The sequence below is a fragment of the Mastacembelus armatus genome, chromosome 5 (assembly GCF_900324485.2).
Source record: "Mastacembelus armatus chromosome 5, fMasArm1.2, whole genome shotgun sequence".
NCBI lineage: Eukaryota > Metazoa > Chordata > Actinopteri > Synbranchiformes > Mastacembelidae > Mastacembelus > Mastacembelus armatus.
In genome coordinates, this window is record NC_046637.1 from 18,836,169 (window position 1) to 18,856,325 (window position 20,157).

General features: G+C 40.8%; 2 protein-coding genes and 13 non-coding genes across 16 annotated transcripts in view; 14 read left to right on the top strand and 1 right to left on the bottom strand.

The window, feature by feature from the left end:
• The window catches only part of LOC113130607 (carbohydrate sulfotransferase 11-like), a 41,539-nt gene extending 34,155 nt beyond the window's left edge, over nt 1–7,384 (top strand). The window contains exon 3 of the mRNA XM_026307379.1: nt 6,402–7,384. Coding sequence (XP_026163164.1) covers nt 6,402–7,250 — 849 coding nt within the window. The 3' untranslated portion in view covers nt 7,251–7,384. The remainder of the gene's footprint in view (nt 1–6,401) is intronic.
• trnaf-gaa (transfer RNA phenylalanine (anticodon GAA)) lies at nt 159–231 on the top strand. The gene has a single exon. It is a non-coding gene; the product is annotated as a tRNA-Phe (tRNA).
• Nucleotides 540–612, top strand: trnaf-gaa (transfer RNA phenylalanine (anticodon GAA)). Its single transcript has one exon. It is a non-coding gene; the product is annotated as a tRNA-Phe (tRNA).
• On the top strand, nt 1,236–1,308 carry trnaf-gaa (transfer RNA phenylalanine (anticodon GAA)). The gene has a single exon. It is a non-coding gene; the product is annotated as a tRNA-Phe (tRNA).
• trnaf-gaa (transfer RNA phenylalanine (anticodon GAA)) lies at nt 1,931–2,003 on the top strand. The gene has a single exon. It is a non-coding gene; the product is annotated as a tRNA-Phe (tRNA).
• Nucleotides 2,246–2,318, top strand: trnaf-gaa (transfer RNA phenylalanine (anticodon GAA)). Its single transcript has one exon. It is a non-coding gene; the product is annotated as a tRNA-Phe (tRNA).
• trnaf-gaa (transfer RNA phenylalanine (anticodon GAA)) lies at nt 2,561–2,633 on the top strand. The gene has a single exon. It is a non-coding gene; the product is annotated as a tRNA-Phe (tRNA).
• On the top strand, nt 3,191–3,263 carry trnaf-gaa (transfer RNA phenylalanine (anticodon GAA)). The gene has a single exon. It is a non-coding gene; the product is annotated as a tRNA-Phe (tRNA).
• Nucleotides 3,506–3,578, top strand: trnaf-gaa (transfer RNA phenylalanine (anticodon GAA)). Its single transcript has one exon. It is a non-coding gene; the product is annotated as a tRNA-Phe (tRNA).
• Nucleotides 3,821–3,893, top strand: trnaf-gaa (transfer RNA phenylalanine (anticodon GAA)). The gene has a single exon. It is a non-coding gene; the product is annotated as a tRNA-Phe (tRNA).
• Nucleotides 4,136–4,208, top strand: trnaf-gaa (transfer RNA phenylalanine (anticodon GAA)). The gene has a single exon. It is a non-coding gene; the product is annotated as a tRNA-Phe (tRNA).
• On the top strand, nt 4,451–4,523 carry trnaf-gaa (transfer RNA phenylalanine (anticodon GAA)). The gene has a single exon. It is a non-coding gene; the product is annotated as a tRNA-Phe (tRNA).
• Nucleotides 4,766–4,838, top strand: trnaf-gaa (transfer RNA phenylalanine (anticodon GAA)). Its single transcript has one exon. It is a non-coding gene; the product is annotated as a tRNA-Phe (tRNA).
• Nucleotides 5,461–5,533, top strand: trnaf-gaa (transfer RNA phenylalanine (anticodon GAA)). Its single transcript has one exon. It is a non-coding gene; the product is annotated as a tRNA-Phe (tRNA).
• Nucleotides 7,385–9,123: 1,739 nt separating the features above from the next.
• Nucleotides 9,124–19,506, bottom strand: LOC113130527 (solute carrier family 41 member 1-like). 2 transcript variants are annotated; one of them, XM_026307241.1, is made up of 10 exons: nt 19,456–19,506; nt 15,606–15,713; nt 15,012–15,083; nt 14,016–14,160; nt 13,766–13,912; nt 13,339–13,483; nt 13,069–13,148; nt 10,352–10,486; nt 9,915–10,063; nt 9,124–9,827 (listed from the first exon to the last, which is right to left on the bottom strand). In XM_026307241.1, exons 1-10 carry the CDS (start codon nt 19,489–19,491, stop codon nt 9,648–9,650), a joined length of 1,197 nt encoding a protein of 398 aa, XP_026163026.1. In that variant the 5' UTR covers nt 19,492–19,506; the 3' UTR covers nt 9,124–9,647. The 2 variants fall into 2 exon arrangements, with proteins under 2 accessions (XP_026163026.1, XP_026163025.1); XM_026307240.1 differs by lacking the exon at nt 19,456–19,506 and adding an exon at nt 16,919–17,113.
• Between the last annotated feature and the right edge of the window lie 651 nt (nt 19,507–20,157).

The following is a 20,157-nucleotide window of genomic DNA, read 5'->3' on the forward strand; positions in this document are numbered from 1 at the left end:
ATAGTGCGCTGAACTTGTACCGCAAGCCTTCTACATAAAGCGTTCCTTCCTTGGACACTGACGTTCCTAATTTAACTCTCCGGTTTTCGCGTTATCCTTCCGTAGTATTGACATGCTGACTTTTGCCCCTAAAAATCAATAAAAATCCTCCCCCGTGTGCCGAAATAGCTCAGCTGGGAGAGCGTTAGACTGAAGATCTAAAGGTCCCTGGTTCGATCCCGGGTTTCGGCAATAGGTAATTTATGTTCAGAAAACTCCCTCCTGTTAGCAGTTGTTGTGCTGTCTCAATCACGTCAATACCACTTGCGTAGATATTTCTGCTGAAAACTTGTACCGCAAGCCTTCTACATAAAGCGTTCCTTCCTTTGCACACTGACCATCCTTATTTAACTCTCCGGTGTACAAGCGTTCTACATAAAGCGTTCCTTCATTTGCACACTGACGTTCCTAATTTAACTCTCCGGTTTTCGCGTTATCCTTCCATAGTATTGACATGCTGACTTTTGCCCCTCAAAATCAATAAAAATCCTCCCCAGTGTGCCGAAATAGCTCAGCTGGGAGAGCGTTAGACTGAAGATCTAAAGGTCCCTGGTCTGATCCCGGGTTTCGGCAATAGGTAATTTATGTTCAGAAAACTCCCTCCTGTTAGCAGTTGTTGTGCTGTCTCAATCACGTCAATACCACTTGCGTAGATATTTCTGCTGAAAACTTGTACCGCAAGCCTTCTACATAAAGCGTTCCTTCCTTTGCACACTGACCATCCTTATTTAACTCTCCGGTGTACAAGCGTTCTACATAAAGCGTTCCTTCCTTTGCACACTGACGTTCCTAATTTAACTCTCCGGTTTTCGTGTTATCCTTCCATAGTATTGACATGCTGACTTTTGCCCCTAAAAATCAATAAAAATCCTCCTCCGTGTGCGGAAATAGCTCAGCTGGGAGAGCGTTAGACTGAAAATCTAAAGGTCCCTGGTCTGATCCCGGGTTTCGACAATAGGTAATTTATATTCAGAAAACTCCCTCCTGTTAGCAGTTGTTGTGCTGTCTCAATCACGTCAATACCTGTTGCGTAGATATTTCTGCTGAAAACTTGTACCGCAAGCCTTCTACATAAAGCGTTCCTTCCTTTGGACACTGACGTTCCTAATTTAACTCTCCGGTTTTCGCGTTATCCTTCCGTAGTATTGACATGCTGACTTTTGCCCCTAAAAATCAATAAAAATCCTCCTCCGTGTGCCGAAATAGCTCAGCTGGGAGAGCGTTAGACTGAAGATCTAAAGGTCCCTGGTTCGATCCCGGGTTTCGGCAATAGGTAATTTATGTTCAGAAAACTCCCTCCTGTTAGCAGTTGTTGTGCTGTCTCAATCACGTCAATACCACTTGCGTAGATATTTCTGCTGAAAACTTGTACCGCAAGCCTTCTACATAAAGCGTTCCTTCCTTTGCACACTGACCATCCTTATTTAACTCTCCGGTGTACAAGCGTTCTACATAAAGCGTTCCTTCATTTGCACACTGACGTTCCTAATTTAACTCTCCGGTTTTCGCGTTATCCTTCCATAGTATTGACATGCTGACTTTTGCCCCTCAAAATCAATAAAAATCCCCCTCTGTGTGCTGAAATAGCTCAGCTGGGAGAGCGTTAGACTGAAGATCTAAAGGTCCCTCGTCGATCCCGGGTTTCGGCAATAGGTAATTTATGTTCAGAAAACTCCCTGCTGTTAGCAGTTGTTGTTCTGTCTCAATCAGGTTAATACCACTTGCGTAGATATTTCTGCTGAAAACTTGTACTGCAAGCCTTCTACATAAAGCGTTCCTTCCTTTGCACACTGACGTTCCTAATTTAACTCTCCGGTTTTCGCGTTATCCTTCCGTAGTATTGACATGCTGACTTTTGCCCCTAAAAATCAATAAAAATCCTCCCTCGTGTGCCGACATAGCTCAGCTGGGAGAGCGTTAGACTGAAGATCTAAAGGTCCCTGGTCTGATCCCGGGTTTCGGCAATAGGTAATTTATGTTCAGAAAACTCCCTCCTGTTAGCAGTTGTTGTGCTGTCTCAATCACGTCAATACCTGTTGCGTAGATATTTCTGCTGAAAACTTGTACCGCAAGCCTTCTACATAAAGCGTTCCTTCCTTTGGACACTGACGTTCCTAATTTAACTCTCCGGTTTTCGCGTTATCCTTCCGTAGTATTGACATGCTGACTTTTGCCCCTAAAAATCAATAAAAATCCTCCCCCGTGTGCCGAAATAGCTCAGCTGGGAGAGCGTTAGACTGAAGATCTGAAGGTCCCTGGTTCGATCCCGGGTTTCGGCAATAGGTAATTTATGTTCAGAAAACTCCCTCCTGTTAGCAGTTGTTGTGCTGTCTCAATCACGTCAATACCACTTGCGTAGATATTTCTGCTGAAAACTTGTACCGCAAGCCTTCTACATAAAGCGTTCCTTCCTTTGCACACTGACCATCCGTATTTACCTCTCCGGTTTTCGTGTTATCCTTCCATAGTATTGACATGCTGACTTTTGCCCCTAAAAATCAATAAAAATCCTCCCTCATGTGCCGACATAGCTCAGCTGGGAGAGCGTTAGACTGAAGATCTGAAGGTCCCTGGTCTGATCCCGGGTTTCGGCAATAGGTAATTTATGTTCAGAAAACTCCCTCCTGTTAGCAGTTGTTGTGCTGTCTCAATCACGTCAATACCTGTTGCGTAGATATTTCTGCTGAAAACTTGTACCGCAAGCCTTCTACATAAAGCGTTCCTTCCTTTGCACACTGACGTTCCTAATTTAACTCTCCGGTTTTCGTGTTATCCTTCCATAGTATTGACATGCTGACTTTTGCCCCTAAAAATCAATAAAAATCCTCCTCCGTGTGCCGAAATAGCTCAGCTGGGAGAGCGTTAGACTGAAGATCTGAAGGTCCCTAGTCTGATCTCGGGTTTCGACAATAGGTAATTTATATTCAGAAAACTCCCTCCTGTTAGCAGTTGTTGTGCTGTCTCAATCACGTCAATACCTGTTGCGTAGATATTTCTGCTGAAAACTTGTACCGCAAGCCTTCTACATAAAGCGTTCCTTCCTTTGGACACTGACGTTCCTAATTTAACTCTCCGGTTTTCGCGTTATCCTTTGGTAGTATTGACATGCTGACTTTTGCCCCTAAAAATCAATAAAAATCCTCCCCTGTGTGCCGAAATAGCTCAGCTGGGAGAGCGTTAGACTGAAGATCTGAAGGTCCCTGGTTCGATCCCGGGTTTCGGCAGTAGGTAATTTATGTTCAGAAAACTCCCTCCTGTTAGCAGTTGTTGTGCTGTCTCAATCACGTCAACACCTGCTGCGTAGATATTTCTGCTGAAAACTTGTACCGCAAGCCTTCTACATAAAGCGTTCCTTCCTTTGCACACTGACGTTCCTAATTTAACTCTCCGGTTTTCGCGTTATCCTTCCGTAGTATTGACATGCTGACTTTTGCCCCTAAAAATCAATAAAAATCCTCCCTCATGTGCCGACATAGCTCAGCTGGGAGAGCGTTAGACTGAAGATCTAAAGGTCCCTGGTCTGATCCCGGGTTTCGGCAATAGGTAATTTATGTTCAGAAAACTCCCTCCTGTTAGCAGTTGTTGTGCTGTCTCAATCACGTCAGTACCTGTTGCGTAGATATTTCTGCTGAAAACTTGTACCGCAAGCCTTCTACATAAAGCGTTCCTTCCTTTGGACACTGACGTTCCTAATTTAACTCTCCGGTTTTCGCGTTATCCTTCCGTAGTATTGACATGCTGACTTTTGCCCCTAAAAATCAATAAAAATCCTCCTCCGTGTGCCGAAATAGCTCAGCTGGGAGAGCGTTAGACTGAAGATCTAAAGGTCCCTGGTTCGATCCCGGGTTTCGGCAATAGGTAATTTATGTTCAGCAAACTCCCTCCTGTTAGCAGTTGTTGTGCTGTCTCAATCACGTCAATACCACTTGCGTAGATATTTCTGCTGAAAACTTGTACCGCAAGCCTTCTACATAAAGCGTTCCTTCCTTTGCACACTGACCATCCTTATTTACCTCTCCGGTTTTCGTGTTATCCTTCCATAGTATTGACATGCTGACTTTTGCCCCTAAAAATCAATAAAAATCCTCCCTCATGTGCCGACATAGCTCAGCTGGGAGAGCGTTAGACTGAAGATTTAAAGGTCCCTGGTCTGATCCCGGGTTTCGGCAATAGGTAATTTATGTTCAGAAAACTCCCTCCTGTTAGCAGTTGTTGTGCTGTCTCAATCACGTCAATACCTGTTGCGTAGATATTTCTGCTGAAAACTTGTACCGCAAGCCTTCTACATAAAGCGTTCCTTCCTTTGGACACTGACGTTCCTAATTTAACTCTCCGGTTTTCGCGTTATCCTTCCGTAGTATTGACATGCTGACTTTTGCCCCTAAAAATCAATAAAAATCCTCCCCCGTGTGCCGAAATAGCTCAGCTGGGAGAGCGTTAGACTGAAGATCTGAAGGTCCCTGGTCTGATCCCGGGTTTCGGCAATAGGTAATTTATGTTCAGAAAACTCCCTCCTGTTAGCAGTTGTTGTGCTGTCTCAATCACGTCAATACCTGTTGCGTAGATATTTCTGCTGAAAACTTGTACCGCAAGCCTTCTACATAAAGCGTTCCTTCCTTTGGACACTGACGTTCTTAATTTAACTCTCCGGTTTTCGCGTTATCCTTCCGTAGTATTGACATGCTGACTTTTGCCCCTAAAAATCAATAAAAATCCTCCCCCGTGTGCCGAAATAGCTCAGCTGGGAGAGCGTTAGACTGAAGATCTGAAGGTCCCTGGTCTGATCCCGGGTTTCGGCAATAGGTAATTTATGTTCAGAAAACTCCCTCCTGTTAGCAGTTGTTGTGCTGTCTCAATCACGTCAATACCTGTTGCGTAGATATTTCTGCTGAAAACTTGTACTGCAAGCCTTCTACATAAAGTGTTCCTTCCTTTGCACACTGACCATCCTTATTTAACTCTCCGGTGTACAAGCGTTCTACATAAAGCTTTCCTTCCTTTGCACACTGACGTTCCTAATTTAACTCTCCGGTTTTTGCGTTATCCTTCCATAGTATTGACATGCTGACTTTTGCCCCTAAAAATCAATAAAAATCCCCCTCTGTGTGCTGAAATAGCTCAGCTGGGAGAGCGTTAGACTGAAGATCTAAAGGTCCCTCGTCGATCCCGGGTTTCGGCAATAGGTAATTTATGTTCAGAAAACTCCCTCCTGTTAGCAGTTGTTGTGCTGTCTCAATCACGTCAATACCTGTTGCGTAGATATTTCTGCTGAAAACTTGTACCGCAAGCCTTCTACATAAAGCGTTCCTTCCTTTGCACACTGACCATACTTATTTAACTCTCCGGTTTTCGCGTTATCCTTTCGTAGTATTGACTTGCTGACTTTTGCCCCTAAAAATCAATAAAACTCCTCCTCCATGTGCCGAAATAGCTCAGCTGGGAGAGCGTTAGACTGAAGATTTAAAGGTCCCTGGTCTGATCCCGGGTTTCGGCAATAGATAATTTAATAATAATAATAAAAATTTAATAAAAAAAAGTCAGTGAAGTAACTTAGATATGTGAAATAGACACAAGCATGAATAACAGATAAACAATGAAACAGTTTACATCGAACCGTCATACTCAACTGACAATGCTTTGGGCAGGTTGGGTTACATAGTTTACATATTTAGCAACAAAAGCAGAATTAGAAACAAAAAGTCACAGCATAAGCTTCAGGTCGTGTCTAGGAACACATGTTTAGGCGCCAAAGGAATAACACCCTAACCATGTATGGCTGGTTGTGACCAGTGGGAGTCTTTTACAAAGGGTTCTCTTAGAGCCAATGTGTTAACAGAACAATAAATTCTTTAAGAGTAAATCTCAGATGGCTCCTTGGAATTTAAAAATCTTCTTAAGGAGGTCATTTGATGTTAATCCTGCCTTGGGTTCGCTATGTTCGCAGGTGTTTACTGGCAGTTTGTGTAACAGTTTTATTTTGAGCTGGGGCTGTATTGACATCGACACCAGCGAAGGGCCAGGAAACAGGGGGCAACTATTGACCACAGTGAGCTGGCAAATATAGAGGTGCAAAGTGCAAATTAAGTCCACACTTTCCTTAGTCCATCCTTTCTGTTTTGAACCATGTGGTGTCCACTTTTAATATTAATATTTGTGCCTTAGGAACATTTTAAGCAGAAAAAAGTAAACTACATTTTCAAATTGTAGTAATTTTAGTTTCTTGGTCTCTCCTGTTATTAAACAATGTGAATATCGACCTAAACTAACCTGAAAATAGGCCTTTAAATTCAATAGTAACCTGGCACTTTTATTACAAAGATATGGCTTTTCTTGCTTAATTCTTATCTTTCTTCTCACTTTAGGCTGAATCAGCGGTACAGGCGATCCATCAGGGCAGACGGGAGCTGTTAGAGGAAGCCTGTCACTCCTACACCCGTAAACGTAGAGTCCTCATCCCTGAGGACCTGAAGCACATCATTGTGGATGACCAGCATGGCTTGCTGTACTGCTACGTGCCCAAAGTGGCCTGTACGAACTGGAAGCGGGTACTCATGGTTCTGACCGGCGTCACTGGGTCAATTCGAGACCCTCTGGCAATACCAGCCAACGAGGCCCACATCCCTGGAAACCTCCGCACCCTGTCGGAATACTCCACTTCCCAGATTAACCAGCGCCTGCGCTCCTACCTGAAATTTGTTTTCGTACGTGAGCCCTTCGAGCGACTTGTGTCTGCGTACCGCAACAAATTCACACGGAGCTACAACACAGCTTTCCATAAACGATACGGCACAAAAATAGTCCGACGGCACAGGGTGAACCCACAGCCAGAAGCTCTGGAGAAAGGAAATGACGTGTCCTTTGAGGAGTTTGTTTATTACCTTGTGGACCCAGCGACCCAGAGAGAAGAGCCCTTCAATGAGCACTGGGAGCGGGTACACTCACTGTGCCACCCTTGCCTCATCCACTATGACGTAGTAGGGAAATACGAAACACTGGAGCAGGACTCCCACTACGTGCTGCAGCTGGCTGGGGTGGAGGACCAGGTCAGCTTTCCCACTTTGTCTAAGGGGTCCACAAGGACTACAGGTGATATGGCAGCCCAGTTCTTCCAAAATATCAGCCCTTTTTACCAGAAGAAGCTCTACAACCTCTATCGTATGGACTTCCTGCTCTTTAACTACTCCATACCAGCCTACCTCCAGTTTAGATGAGGCTAGGACATCACTCATCCATGGACACCACTTGAACTGATGGAGCCTGGAAAAGAACAGCTTGTTGTTGAGATGTTTCTCTTTCTTAAGGCCTTACTACAGACACTGCAAGTACTGCTTAAAAAAAAAAAAAAAAAAAAAAGTACCACAAACATAATGAACATTTATTGGATGAGAGCGTATTTTTTACCAACAGAACATCAAGCCGTGTACACAGAGGAGGACACAAACAGGAGGACACAAATGAGGACTCTTTAGTGCAAAACAAATCTACCTTTGGTACAAATAAAGTGACTCCAATCTGAAGTTGAACCTGAAACAGGAGAGGACCTTCCAATGCAAGTTTTTGCCTAATGAAGGCAGTGGACATACCAGTCAGTATTCTGAATGTGTGAAATTCCATTCACCTTATTGTTTAATTTTATTTTACTTCTCATCTGCTGCTTCAGTTGTTGTTGGACCATAAATTAAACAGTGAATGTCCAAACTCATGTGCCTTTTATTATGGGCCTTATTTTTACTCCAGCAGATAATGACAACATTTGTAACTGTGACTATTCATGTTTTGTACTGTAGGGAGATGTTTTATTTATTGTGTTTCTTTTTCCTGAATCTGCAATGTTGGCCAAACCAAAATATAAATTTAGGATCTCTCACAATTTTCAAATAAATGCATTTAAGCAAGAATTCATTTAATGCTTTGAATATTGGAGTTATTGATGTTTAGAAGTTTTGAAGACAACAATCCTGATACTTCACACACTCCTGTAGAGAATACAGCAATTGTGACTTAAAGTCTTTTATTCAAATGACAAATCAGGACTGCAAAGACGTGATCTAGAGGTTTTTTTTACAAATGATAGCACTACAAAGTCAATCAAACTTGATGTCGCTGGGAAAATAGGATTATTGCCTTCTTTGGATGCTGTTTCCACTTCAATAAAGACAAACATCTTTCTGAAAGTGCATATCAAACAAGTGTAAAGGGCCAATACAGAAAGATGCATGCTCAGTATTACACAATAGTACACAAAAATAGCACAAAGAAGTGTCTGTGTTGCCAATACCAGGAACACATACCAACACAGAGCTAATTAAATGCAACTATTTTCAGTGGCACTGTGCTGCACAAAAAATAAAATATCATCCAGTAGAAATTTGCCAACACCAAACTCAGAGTTCATAGGAACATATCAGACAACTGAAGGCTTATCACGGTATAAAGGCACAAACCTACAGAAAATAAATATTAAAATCTGATCTCAAACTGATATATATTAATATACACTCAGTTATATGTTATTATTGCCTTAATACAATCACTTGCCATCTAACATTAAATAGCTGACAACAGGTGTACAGATGTAACCGCTATATTATGGCAAAAAATGCAGCGGTTCTACAATATTACCACTTGTACCCACTTTAGATAAAGGTTGTTTCTACAGAGTTGAGCTGGGGCTGTATTGACATCGACACCAGTGAAGGGCCAGGAAACAGGGGGCAACTATTAATATTTGTGCCATAGGAACATTTTGAGCAGAAAAAAGTAAACTACATTTTCAAATTGTAGTAATTTTAGTTCCTTGATCTCTCCTCAAGTTCGCCTGCGCACTCACTCAACCTGATAGTTAGTGTGCCACAACTTCAACAACTGAAATCTTGCAGTAAGTCATTTCATTTTGGCTTTTGTCTCCAATGTGATTGCTGGTTAGTATGGCAGTAGGCAAGTACAGAGAATTAGATACACCACAGCCATACTGGTTACTAATTTTACTAAACTTTATAAAAATCTCAGAAGACATAATTCCTTCCCGTCACACTCTCTCTTTTCTCCTCATTTCAGTTTTTCAACATTTCATTTAAATGTTTTCAACTTGCGCAGAGGCATTTTTATATCAGTTCAAACCATCCCGGTGAATTTGCACCCACTCTTGTTACCATTACCTTGCTGCAATTCAATACCTTTAATATTCACTTCACTTTCTGTCTGAACACACAGTAACACTGTGTCAGTGTGGGCAGGAAAACCTGGACAATAGCAAGAAGGGACACAGTAAGCAGGTATATTAGAGAGGAAATCTCTAAAAATGAGAAAGAGATTCTTATTTCTACAGATAATAGCAAACATGAAAATAAATAATCAATAAATAAATACATTTATTGATTATTATGAAATTATTCTACTCTGAAATTTATGTGCTTGAAAAAATATTTTTCTGTTCTCAAAATGTCCCTTAGTGCCATCGGTATTGAGACATCGATATAATGGCATACACACCTACTATATTTTTTAACCTCCCCTCCTTCTTAAATCCAGTGAGTTTTGAGTGAGTGTATTTAAACTATTTGCATATAGAAAACAGTACATTCAGGGTGTGCAGCCATGTGTCTGTATCAAACTCCAGTCTCAGATGGACTGACCATCAGAATCAGTCTGAAGCTCAGAGCCAGGAAGCCAGTCCCCAGCAGGTCACCCAGAGCTGTGAGGTAGGGGATGGAGAAATTGTCAGGATCCAGTCCCCTTCGCCACAGCCAGTGCACCATCAGACTGGCAACGTAGAGCAAAATCACCACCTGGATAATGACAATAGTTGGGATGTTTCAAATGTGAGTATCACAGATTGATTGAAAGCAAAAAGGCAATTAGACAAAGATTTTGACCTGAAGCAGAGCAGCAGACAGGTAGCAGATGATGAAGGTGGGTGTCATGGCAGTATGGCCTCCTTGGAGGAGGTGAATGCTGTACAGAAAGAGGAGGTGACCTGGAACTACAAGGATGACCAGGACTCTGGCTGATTTGGAATTCACATCTGGATAAATAGAGAATGAGTCATAGGTGTATTTGCAGTTTTACTTCTGATACATTCATTTTTTTTTTTGTTGTTGTTATATGGTAGTCCCTGTTCAGGTACAGTGTAACATTTTGAATAAGATGCTTTTATTTTCAAATCAATTGCAATGCTGTAGTTGAAGACCCTATGAACCAAGGACAGACTTTGGTATAGCTGATGAGTTGTATATTTGACTTAATCTCTGTTAAAGGGCTACACCCATGTAATGCACCGTTTAATCATGTATGTATTTTTTGTGTCTCTGACCTGAGGAGCAGAAGGTGACACAGGGTCCAGGACAAGTTAGGCTCATCTTAAACGGACGGGCTCCAGGAACACTCCAGCAGTGGAGGTAGGTGGACATTCTGCTGGCCTGGATGGCCACCAGATTTCCCCCTACACCTGTATGGACAAAGAGACTTAATGCTGCACCGTATTATCATATCAGTTCCATGGTAAACATTTAATCAAATGAGGGAATAAGAATAAAAAGTACAACTGCATTTGAAGACTCAACTGAGTGGTTTTGTTGTTCCAAGCCAAAAGGCATGTTTTTCATTTAAAGTGTTTTCATATCCAAAATCTTTGTGGCTGTACTCTGTTGTCATAGTGTTTTAATATCACTAGTGTTATTTAGATATCAGGTCCAGTGCAGTGTTCCCATAGTTGATTCACACTGGACAAACTACATCACCATCATCTGTTGTTCAGATATTGTTCTCTTTTCATATTTGAGTCTGAGAAGATACTGAGCAGGCACTTCAGGATATGGGAGCAAACAAACTGGTGAAAATGGTTTACCATCCGAACAGTAATTTTGCTTGAAAACTGCTCAGCAACTATCCTTAACACACAAGATCCCGGGGATTTTTTTTTCTATATACTGTATTTCTGGAAAAAGCTATATTCTCTGTAACTGCTCTCCCCTCAGGGTGATTTTATTAGGAGCAGAACAAAACCTCTTGGCGTGCGGCGCTTTGAAGCACATGGATCATTTGGACAAAACAGGGAGAGTGTTTCTGGTAAACAGGGCAGGGAGAGAAGAGCTCTGAATTGGAATGCAAATGCTCTTCCTGTACTGGGATCGCAATACATGCAGGGGTCTTTGGTAGCCCCGAGGCTGGCAGAGTGCAGCGGAAATTAGACCTCGTGAATGCATAGTTGGCATTCTGATCAGGCTTGTGGTTTATGTAAAGACCATTGTTATTGCTCTCTACTTAGTATGCAGTTTGTGGGCAGCAACTTTCAGTCAGTAAAGACCTGGTCCTATAGAGCACCCTGAGGTCCCTTTGACAGGGAAGAGACTGCTCAACTTCAGCAGCACTTTAATTCCTTATGATTGATAAACAGTTCAAATTCCAAGCCCTTTAGAAGTGGAACTCAGCTTTTATCAGTCTTCACTGTCACAGTGTGGAGACACCAAGAAATAATGGGTTTAGGTGCTAAGCATTTGTATGCTCCAACAGTTTGCACAAGCAATTTCAGCATTGCTGACCCAAGGCTTTTTAATTGATAACACTCAAGCTGATGTGAAGCTTAAATATCATTATTCAACAAATAGGACTGTTGTAACATAATATGGAATGCCAGCTCTGAAAAAGTGTTCAGTTTTTGCTTAGAGAAGGTGGAAGAAATCCCAGTAGTTGTTTCAGCTTCAGTTAAAGGGGTATTAATTAACCATGATAGCATCTATTTTAGGTAGAAGTAATAGAAGCTGTTATTGTAACTGAGGCTTCTAAAATGCTGATGCTGTCTGGGAAAGTGTCAGCTAAGCCCTGAACAACACACAGTCCTACTAAAATTCATTTTCAGTATACAGATGATTTACTTATTAATTTGTTACTTCAGATAAATTGTATGCTGCCTTAATTAATATGAATATATCATATTTTATATAGGTATCATATTTTTATTGACAATTTATAGAATATTATTATATAATATTTAATGCTGAACTCTAAATACCACTGAATTTATAGCACTGAAATATACACTTTGAAAACTTCCTATGTGAAATCATGTGGTATGAATTAATCTTTTTTTGTGAATTTCAAATTGTGCAATTTTCAAACCTTTCTTTTAAACAGTTTTCTGTATATGTTTTCTGTATGTACATCTGTATGTACATGTTTATGCATCACATTGTATCTTCAGCAAGATGACTGATTGGTTCCAAATTCATTCTGCATTATGACAACAAGCCCAAACACACACACTCAGCTCACACAGAATTAGTAGTAGTACCTGGTAGTTTTTTACTGCACTGTGTATAAAGTTAATAGATAAATAATAACTACCCATATTTTTATATTTTATACACAATCCGGCCTTTCTGTGTGGAGTTTGCATGTTCTCCCTGTGCTTGCGTGGGTTTACTCCGCGTACTCCGGTTTCCTCCCACAGTCCAAAAACATGTATGTTAAGTTAACTGGTGACTCTAAATTGCCCATAGGAGTGAGTGTGAGTGTGTGGTTGTTTGTCTTTGTGTGTCTCTATGTGGCCCTGCGATGGACTGGTGACCTGTCCAGGGTGTACCCCTGCCTTCCACCCAAAGAGAGCTGGGATAGGCTCCAGCAGATCCCTGTGGCCCTGGTTAAGGAATAAGCGGGTATAGAAAATGGATGGATGGATATTTTATACACGTTTTTCAGCTGTAAAAATAAAAGTTGATGAAAACCACACAATATACCTGAAAGGCCTCAAAGAAATATAGTAAGTGGATTCTAAACTAGAAATTGTTGAGCTATAATTTAAAAGATCAACTTTCAAAATGAAAATGACTTCATTAGTTTTGAACAATTTTATAAACAGCCACCTACAAATGCTATAATAAGGTTTAATAAGCACTTTAAAACACAATGTAACATTGGTTTATATTATACTGGTTAAAATGTCCTTATATCTACTTAAATTACACTGTAGTCTGATATTTATTCAACATTTATTCAGTTTTTACATATTGATGAAGTTCATCTTCTACTCACCATTGATGAGTGGAGTGAACACTGCCATGCCCTCAAAGTTTGGATTGCTTACTGTCTTATCCAGTATCAGGCCACCAACACTGGGAAGAAGCCAACATACAGTTCATGAGTCAGAGTGAGACACCTGTGTTAAGTACTGGAGCTACTCAAATTTACTAACTTTGCAGATGAAATGAAATAGACATAGATTTTAGGACAAAACACTTCTGATCAAAGTAACAGAGGATTGTAAAGTGCCATCTGACCTTAAAGTGTCCTGTGTTGGCTCACCTGCTGATGGACATGGCCAGAATGACTGGTTGCCAGCCTGACTTTAGGACCTCTCTGATTGGTGGAGAGCGACGTGCAATAACAACCCATGCTGGGATGAGGAGCAGGAAGAAGCCACACACCATAGGAGGCAGGTACCACATGTCTAGACAGCAACATGGCATAGAATTGATCTGTGAAAAGGTTTTGATTACACTCTTCATTTATTACAGAAATCAGTGTTTCAAAAGAAATTGCTTTTGTTTTTTTGGTAAAAGGGACAAAGAGTAGATAAGAAATATAGGTTTTAGAGCATGATTAGAATGATACTGTCTGACAGCAGTCTTTTGTCAGAATCAGAGTTAGACTTTGTCGCCCTCTCCTGGATGAAATACTTCTTAGTGTCATGATAGAGACATGTGCCTTCCTGATGTCTATGACCTCTGACCTCTGTAACAGTAGAAGAGGCTGCTGACTCCAGCGAGCAAAGACAGAGTGATGAGGTCTCCAAGACTGGCAGCGATGGGTGTGGCCACATTATCTGGGTTGATGCCTACTTTCCTCGAGCCAATGATCACAGCCACCATCACCAGACCTGACAAAGCACAAGATGAAGTTAAACAACAAGCTCATTAATCCTGCTGTTCTCCATGTTATAGCCATTCACTTTTTTACAGCGGTTTGTGCATTTGCCTGACCTAGAGACAGCGCGGCGATGAAAGCAGTGGTGACGCTGCTGGCACACAGGACAGCAGCCTGGATAAAATCCACCCTCCCCCGCGTCAGACCCCCAAGACCCACTGCTGCAACTGCTGCCAGGAAGCCCACAACCGTGGCTTGGACCTGGGGATGGAGGATAGTGTAAAGTGGTATTTACTATGCAATCTATGTCTCTATCCACATTGTTTATCCATCTACCTGTTATATATCTATATCTATATCTATATCTATATCTATATATATATATATATATATATATATATTTATTATACTATATTTTATATATTATATTATATATTATACTATATTGTACTATATTTATTTAATTTCCCCTTGGGGATTAATAAAGTACTTCTTTTTCTTCTTCTTATATATATATATATATATATAGCATATATATATATATATATATATATATGCTATCAGTTTCTGTGTTTGATAAAAATAAAATTGCATAGAAAATAAAAAAAGCACATAAAAATGCAGCAAGCCACAACTGAGTCAGATTTGACTATTGCACAGTGTAATCTGATACATGAAGTATACATGCTTTTTCATTGTTTTTGTTTCCTTTTTTTTCCCACCAGTATGATGCAAATGAATAATTTATGTTAACAGGATATCTAAAGAATTGAAGTGTCACATATTGGCATGGTTAGCAGTTCTTGATGTACACAAATAATGTGCATTAATATTAATTTTAGTGTTGCCTATATGTGTTGTAGGGTGTGTAGGAAGGCAGCATAACAAAGAGTCCAGTTTTTGAATTTGATGCCCTAGTATCTTATTTAAATTTTGGAAACCATCTCCAACTGTTGTCGTTTGTATTAAATAGGCTAAGATGCATTAGTGAGGTGTTTTGAATGTGACAGTTTTTTGAGTGGAAATGAATTGCCTTGAAGCCAGCAAAGACAGCTCAGTGATGTAGTGTGTTAGTAATAGACTGGAAAGGGTTCAGTGGAGCAGTGTGTCACCTGAATGAGAGCCAGATTACAGAACACTAATCTCCACTGCTGCCGAGCTTCATCCATCAGCCCAGTGTTGGCCTGTAGATCAAATAAGATTATTTTATTACATTTTTCATTCACATTGAATTTTTTGACTTGTTTTATATTGCTCATAACTGCCAGTGTGAAAACTGAAACGTCAAAACAATTTTTTTTTTTAGAAATCCTCTCTAATTGCCTGTGTAAATGAATGTCAGAATTGACCTGACAAATGTTTTGACTTGTCAACAGTATAAGAAAAAAGCACTCAAATTTTTCTGAGTGAAAGTCATATACGTTGATGAAGTTGCATTACACACAAAACAAGAAAAAGACACAAATATAAAAATACACAGGAAGCACTATTAAGGGGTATTGTATCTACTTAATTTAATGTACATAATGAACCAACTGTTCATTGGTATCAAATGTGTGGATAGTGCCACGCATACTATTACTACAACTATTTATTATTAAAAATAAATGTTTCTATATTATTATATTTTGAGACATGTGCATGGAAAGTTGTTTACATCTTTTACCATGTACGTGTTTTCAGGATGTGTGGCTGTTTCCACTTACTGCTGTTGACAGCCTGGATGCCAATGTCATCTCCAGATTCCCCTTAAGCCCCACCAGAGCTGGCACCAAGATAAACACCTCTGAGATCTCCTTGAACACTTCCCAGTGCTGAAAAACACAGGAGTCTTTTTACTGCACATTTAACAGTGAACTTGTTATATATGACCAACTTTTAAAATACAGTACAGTAGAATGAAAATGCACAACAAACAGATTGATGTTTTAACTGGACAAAATGGCTGCTATTGAAATGTGGTACTTTCATTTTAAATTGACTATTATTGATTGAAAGGGGTCACTTGCATTTAGCATACATATTTAGAAGGAACAGGAATATTTGTTGGTAAAGACCAAAAACAGAGGTAAGAGGAGATAAATATGATCTTATGCATATCCAGTGGACACAAGTCAATAATCTATTGTCATCTTAGAACAATTCTGATCACAACATCTTTGTGGTGCCCTAAGTGGACAAATAAACAGTAGGGCCTAATGATGGGTTTATAGAAATTACAAAAAAAAAAAAGAGGTCAGAGTTTATTATTCTCACATAATTTTCAGCTTCATTGTTGAAACACAACACAATCCACCTTCACAACATTTGTCAATCAGAAATGAAGTTTGTTCTATCATCACCTCTCGGACAGATAAGCTTTTCACTACCTCTCACATGCAGCAGAGGATTCAGAGATTCTGAACTGTTTGACCAGGGTGTGCTGATGGATTTGATATGTGTCTAAGTGCTGCATGACTCACACTATGCCACTGCTGAGACATTTACAATAGGATAAACAGGAAGAGTACACAGCTGGATTTCTTCTGTCTGACACTGCTGCCTGCGTCACTTCAACCACTTGCTCTGCAGGTACAATCTAAGTCATACAGTATCTTCTGTACATAAGAAAATGCCAGGTAGCCTTTCACATATATAATTCTTCGTTGGTATAGTTTATACCCAAAAATTGATTAAAAGATTGTTTTGCCAAGGATTTGTTTTGCTTTTCTCAATTATTTCATAACAACAGATTCATCACATAATCATCAGATTGATCCTTTGCGTGGCTCTCTTGGCCTCACAGTAACTCACCACTAGTCTATGTCAAGGGTACATGAAACAGTGAGCCTGTAAAAAGCAGTGATGATCTTGAAAAGTCATGAAACATTGTCAAGCTTCGCCTGTCGTATATTTATGTGTTTAAAATCAAATATAGCTTTCTAACATATAGTCTTAATGCTAACAAGAACTGAGTTTAACAGGAATCTAATATCAGTAGACTCATATAAAGACACAGTTTAGTGTACTTTTTCCATACTTGCACTACATCCATGACAATCCCAGCTGCCATCATGCCCAGGCCGGACACCAGGTATGGCAGCAGGACCTGGGCTGCGATGATCCACGAGCTTTCTGGCAGGAAGCCATGAGCCAAGCGGGTTAGTTTGCATGTGAAGCCCCTTAGCTTCTTCCTCTGGAAACACAGCTCCAGAGACAGATGGGTCACCACCATGGCTGATGCCTGTTAACCCATCCCTACCCACAAAGTATTTGTAGGAAGGAAAAGTTTCTTCTGTCACTAATATCTTCTCCCAAGCTTTGTGTTGAATCAGTCAGTCTGATTTGTGAAGGATGTAATGGTCAATTTTTGATGAAGGAAAACTAAGCAGGCAGAGAAGATTTCCTTTTTTGATTGTTCCCAAGTCTTCAACTTCCTCTAGGTGCCTTCAAAGGTCAGACGATAGTTTTTTACTGTAAATACTTATTTTTAAAGTAGTTTTGCAAAAAAAAAACATGAAGGATTTAACAAGCTTGTTTTGCCTTCACCCATCACTCCCACACTGACAGGGCAACGACACAAAGTACTTTTACAAATGGTGGACTAGGCGGAGGAAGCTGCTTTCATCCACTTGAATAGATCACACACACATATGAAGACACACACAGAAACACACACAGAGAGGTTCACTTGACTCCATGTCTGTGAGGCCTCTCCTGACACTCTGCTACTGACAGCCCACACACATGCACTCACCACACAAACACACACACACACACACACAGACACTCTTTGCCTCCTCATGCCTCACTCTTCAGAAGTCGAGCAGCAGAGGTGGAGCGCTGGAAGCCAGGTCTGTCCCTGGGCCTGAAGAAGGTCCATGTCCTGTGGGACAAGGACATCCAGAAAGCCAGCAGCTTCTTCTCAGCCCTCTTGTGCTGTTGATCCTTCTCCCCCTTCTCTCTCCACACTTCCCTGTCTTTCTCCTCTCCACTGTACTGATGTACTGTGTGAGAATGACCACGCGGGAGCCCCTTCTTCATTTTGATCAAGGGGACACTGGGATGTCCGTCCAGCCTGCAAGCTGTGTGAAGGGCCACAGATGGACAGTGGGGCACAGGTAGCCTGTCTGAAGACTGTGATCTCACTGCTGGAGTTTTCCTCTGATTCCAGGCAAGGAGTCGTGACAGAACTCTATGGTGGTGGGAGAGATAAGACAAGACTGTGTGTATGAGTGAGTGATGATGATGCTGCAAATGTCTGTGTATAAGCAAGGTGACCAGACGGCATCAGCGCTGTTCTTTCTTCAGTCCTCCTTTTCTTCTTGGTTTTGTTTCGGGTCTGTTCAGAGGATACTGCGGTTGTGCCCTCCCCCTCTTCAACAGCTCCTCCTTTCCCTGCACTTCAATGCCCTCACTGTAAGTCGGTGACGCACTCTGAGCAGCAGCAGGTGCTGTACCTGTCACCAACACGCGGTGCTGCTGCTGCCTGGAAAGGATGCACTTTATCCTCCTTCATTAGAGGAAACACACAGCCTGCCACTGTCATCCAGTGATCTGTCCGAGTTCATTCTGTCATTCTTGTGTCTTTTGCTATTCAACATTACATAAATATTTGCCAAGGTCTGGCAAATGAAATAAGTTCATGCACCTTCCCCCCTGATCATTTTACTGTATATAATGCCAATACATGTTAGATTGCTTAGTAAAGACCATGCTCACACATACACACACTGACAGTGACTCAGCTAAAAAGTGTCCTTGAGACATGACTTGGTATGGGCACTCCGCTCTCTGCAGCTCCCCCTCCTGACTGCTGCCTGTACTGAACTGTACAGCTGCTATACATATGGTAGTGACTGGTTGACAGTGTTTAAATAACTAGAAAGGTCAAATCCTCTTTTCCTCTTCTTGAAGATCATGTTTTGTCATGTTTAAAATGGCAGCCAGAAAGGAAATAGAAAGACAGGAGGAGGAGTGCCATGACTCAAAGTTTCTAGGGCAGAATCTTCAATAGTGTGCACTAGTGAGGCAACTGATTTATATGAAATATAAAATGTTAGAACTTAATGATACATTTTGACATAAAGTTAACTACCTATTTTTATTTAGTGTGCTTAAATTTATAAACACATATTCTGCCTATTTTTATGTTTGCCCTGTGGCCTTGTTTCTTTTTGGGTGGCAGGGTTGCACACTACACTACATACATGTGTAGCTGTACCTAATTGCCAAGACCTGTTTATTTGTTCCCATGGGGCAGGGTCACTTTATAGACCCACAGGTCACTGTGACCCCCAAACCCACTCCACCACTAGTTCACAGTTCAGGTTCTTCACCTCAGAGAGGCATGGAGAGGCAGTACGCCTTAGATAGACAGACAGCTGTGATTATCCTGCTGGGACTCCAAACAGGATAATTACCTGATCAAAATCTGTGATATTATAAGCTGTTTTTAGTTTGATGTTAAGAAAATAATCAAACAAGTCTGATTGTTGCCTGATCTGCATATCTTCCATAGTGGTCTCAGAGAGCTGCCTATGTGTTGGTTGCAACACTGTCCAGTGTATCACTGACCTGTACGTGGTCCAGCAGCATACCAGCCGTCACCATGCCCAGCCCAGCCAGCAGATACGAAGGCAGCACCTGGAGGCAGATCACCCTGGATGACTCTCTGGAGGAACTGTGGAGCTTCTCCTCCCCCATCTTGTCAGGGCAGTTACTGCTGTTGAGAGTCATGTCTGATCCTCATAGCTGCAAACTTTTTGTGTTCATTCAAAGCAAACTGCTGCCAACCAGAATATCCCAGTGTTGTTTGTCCTTCAATATGTCAGCCTGCCCCCAAGCACTCAAATGTTTGATATGCCTGTGACAAATGCTGTTCTTCAGAAGTTTGTTGATAACAATTCTAATCTATTCTAATATATTCTAATCTATCTATCTATCTATCTATCTATCTATCTATCTATCTATCTATCTATCTATCTATCTATCTATCTATCTATCTATCTATCTATCTATCTATCTATCTATCTATCTATCTATCTATCTATCTATGTTATCTGATTAATAGAGGCTATATTATAGCCCCAAAATGTATTAATTTATTTTATATTTATTTGCACAAGTGCTCATACAGGTATAATAATAAAATTATTAGTAGGTTATTAATAGGTTATACCATGTAAAACCAGAGAGAGGGAAAGAATATGAATAATTGAATTAATTTATAATAGCCTACTGTGTCCATAGCAACCACCTCTACCTCGGCATGCTTAC

Excerpts from the sequence above, each read along its gene's own strand:
- LOC113130527 (XM_026307240.1), bottom strand. The coding sequence starts at position 17,113 with ATGGTGGTGACCCATCTGTCTCTGGAGCTGTGTTTCCAGAGGAAGAAG. Across the intron at positions 13,913-14,015 it reads CATCGCCGCGCTGTCTCTAG|GTCTGGTGATGGTGGCTGTG; the intron begins GTCAGGCAAATG and ends GTGCTTTGTCAG. Across the intron at positions 13,484-13,765 it reads CCTCTTCTACTGTTACAGAG|ACATGTGGTACCTGCCTCCT; the intron begins GTCAGAGGTCAT and ends GTTGCTGTCTAG.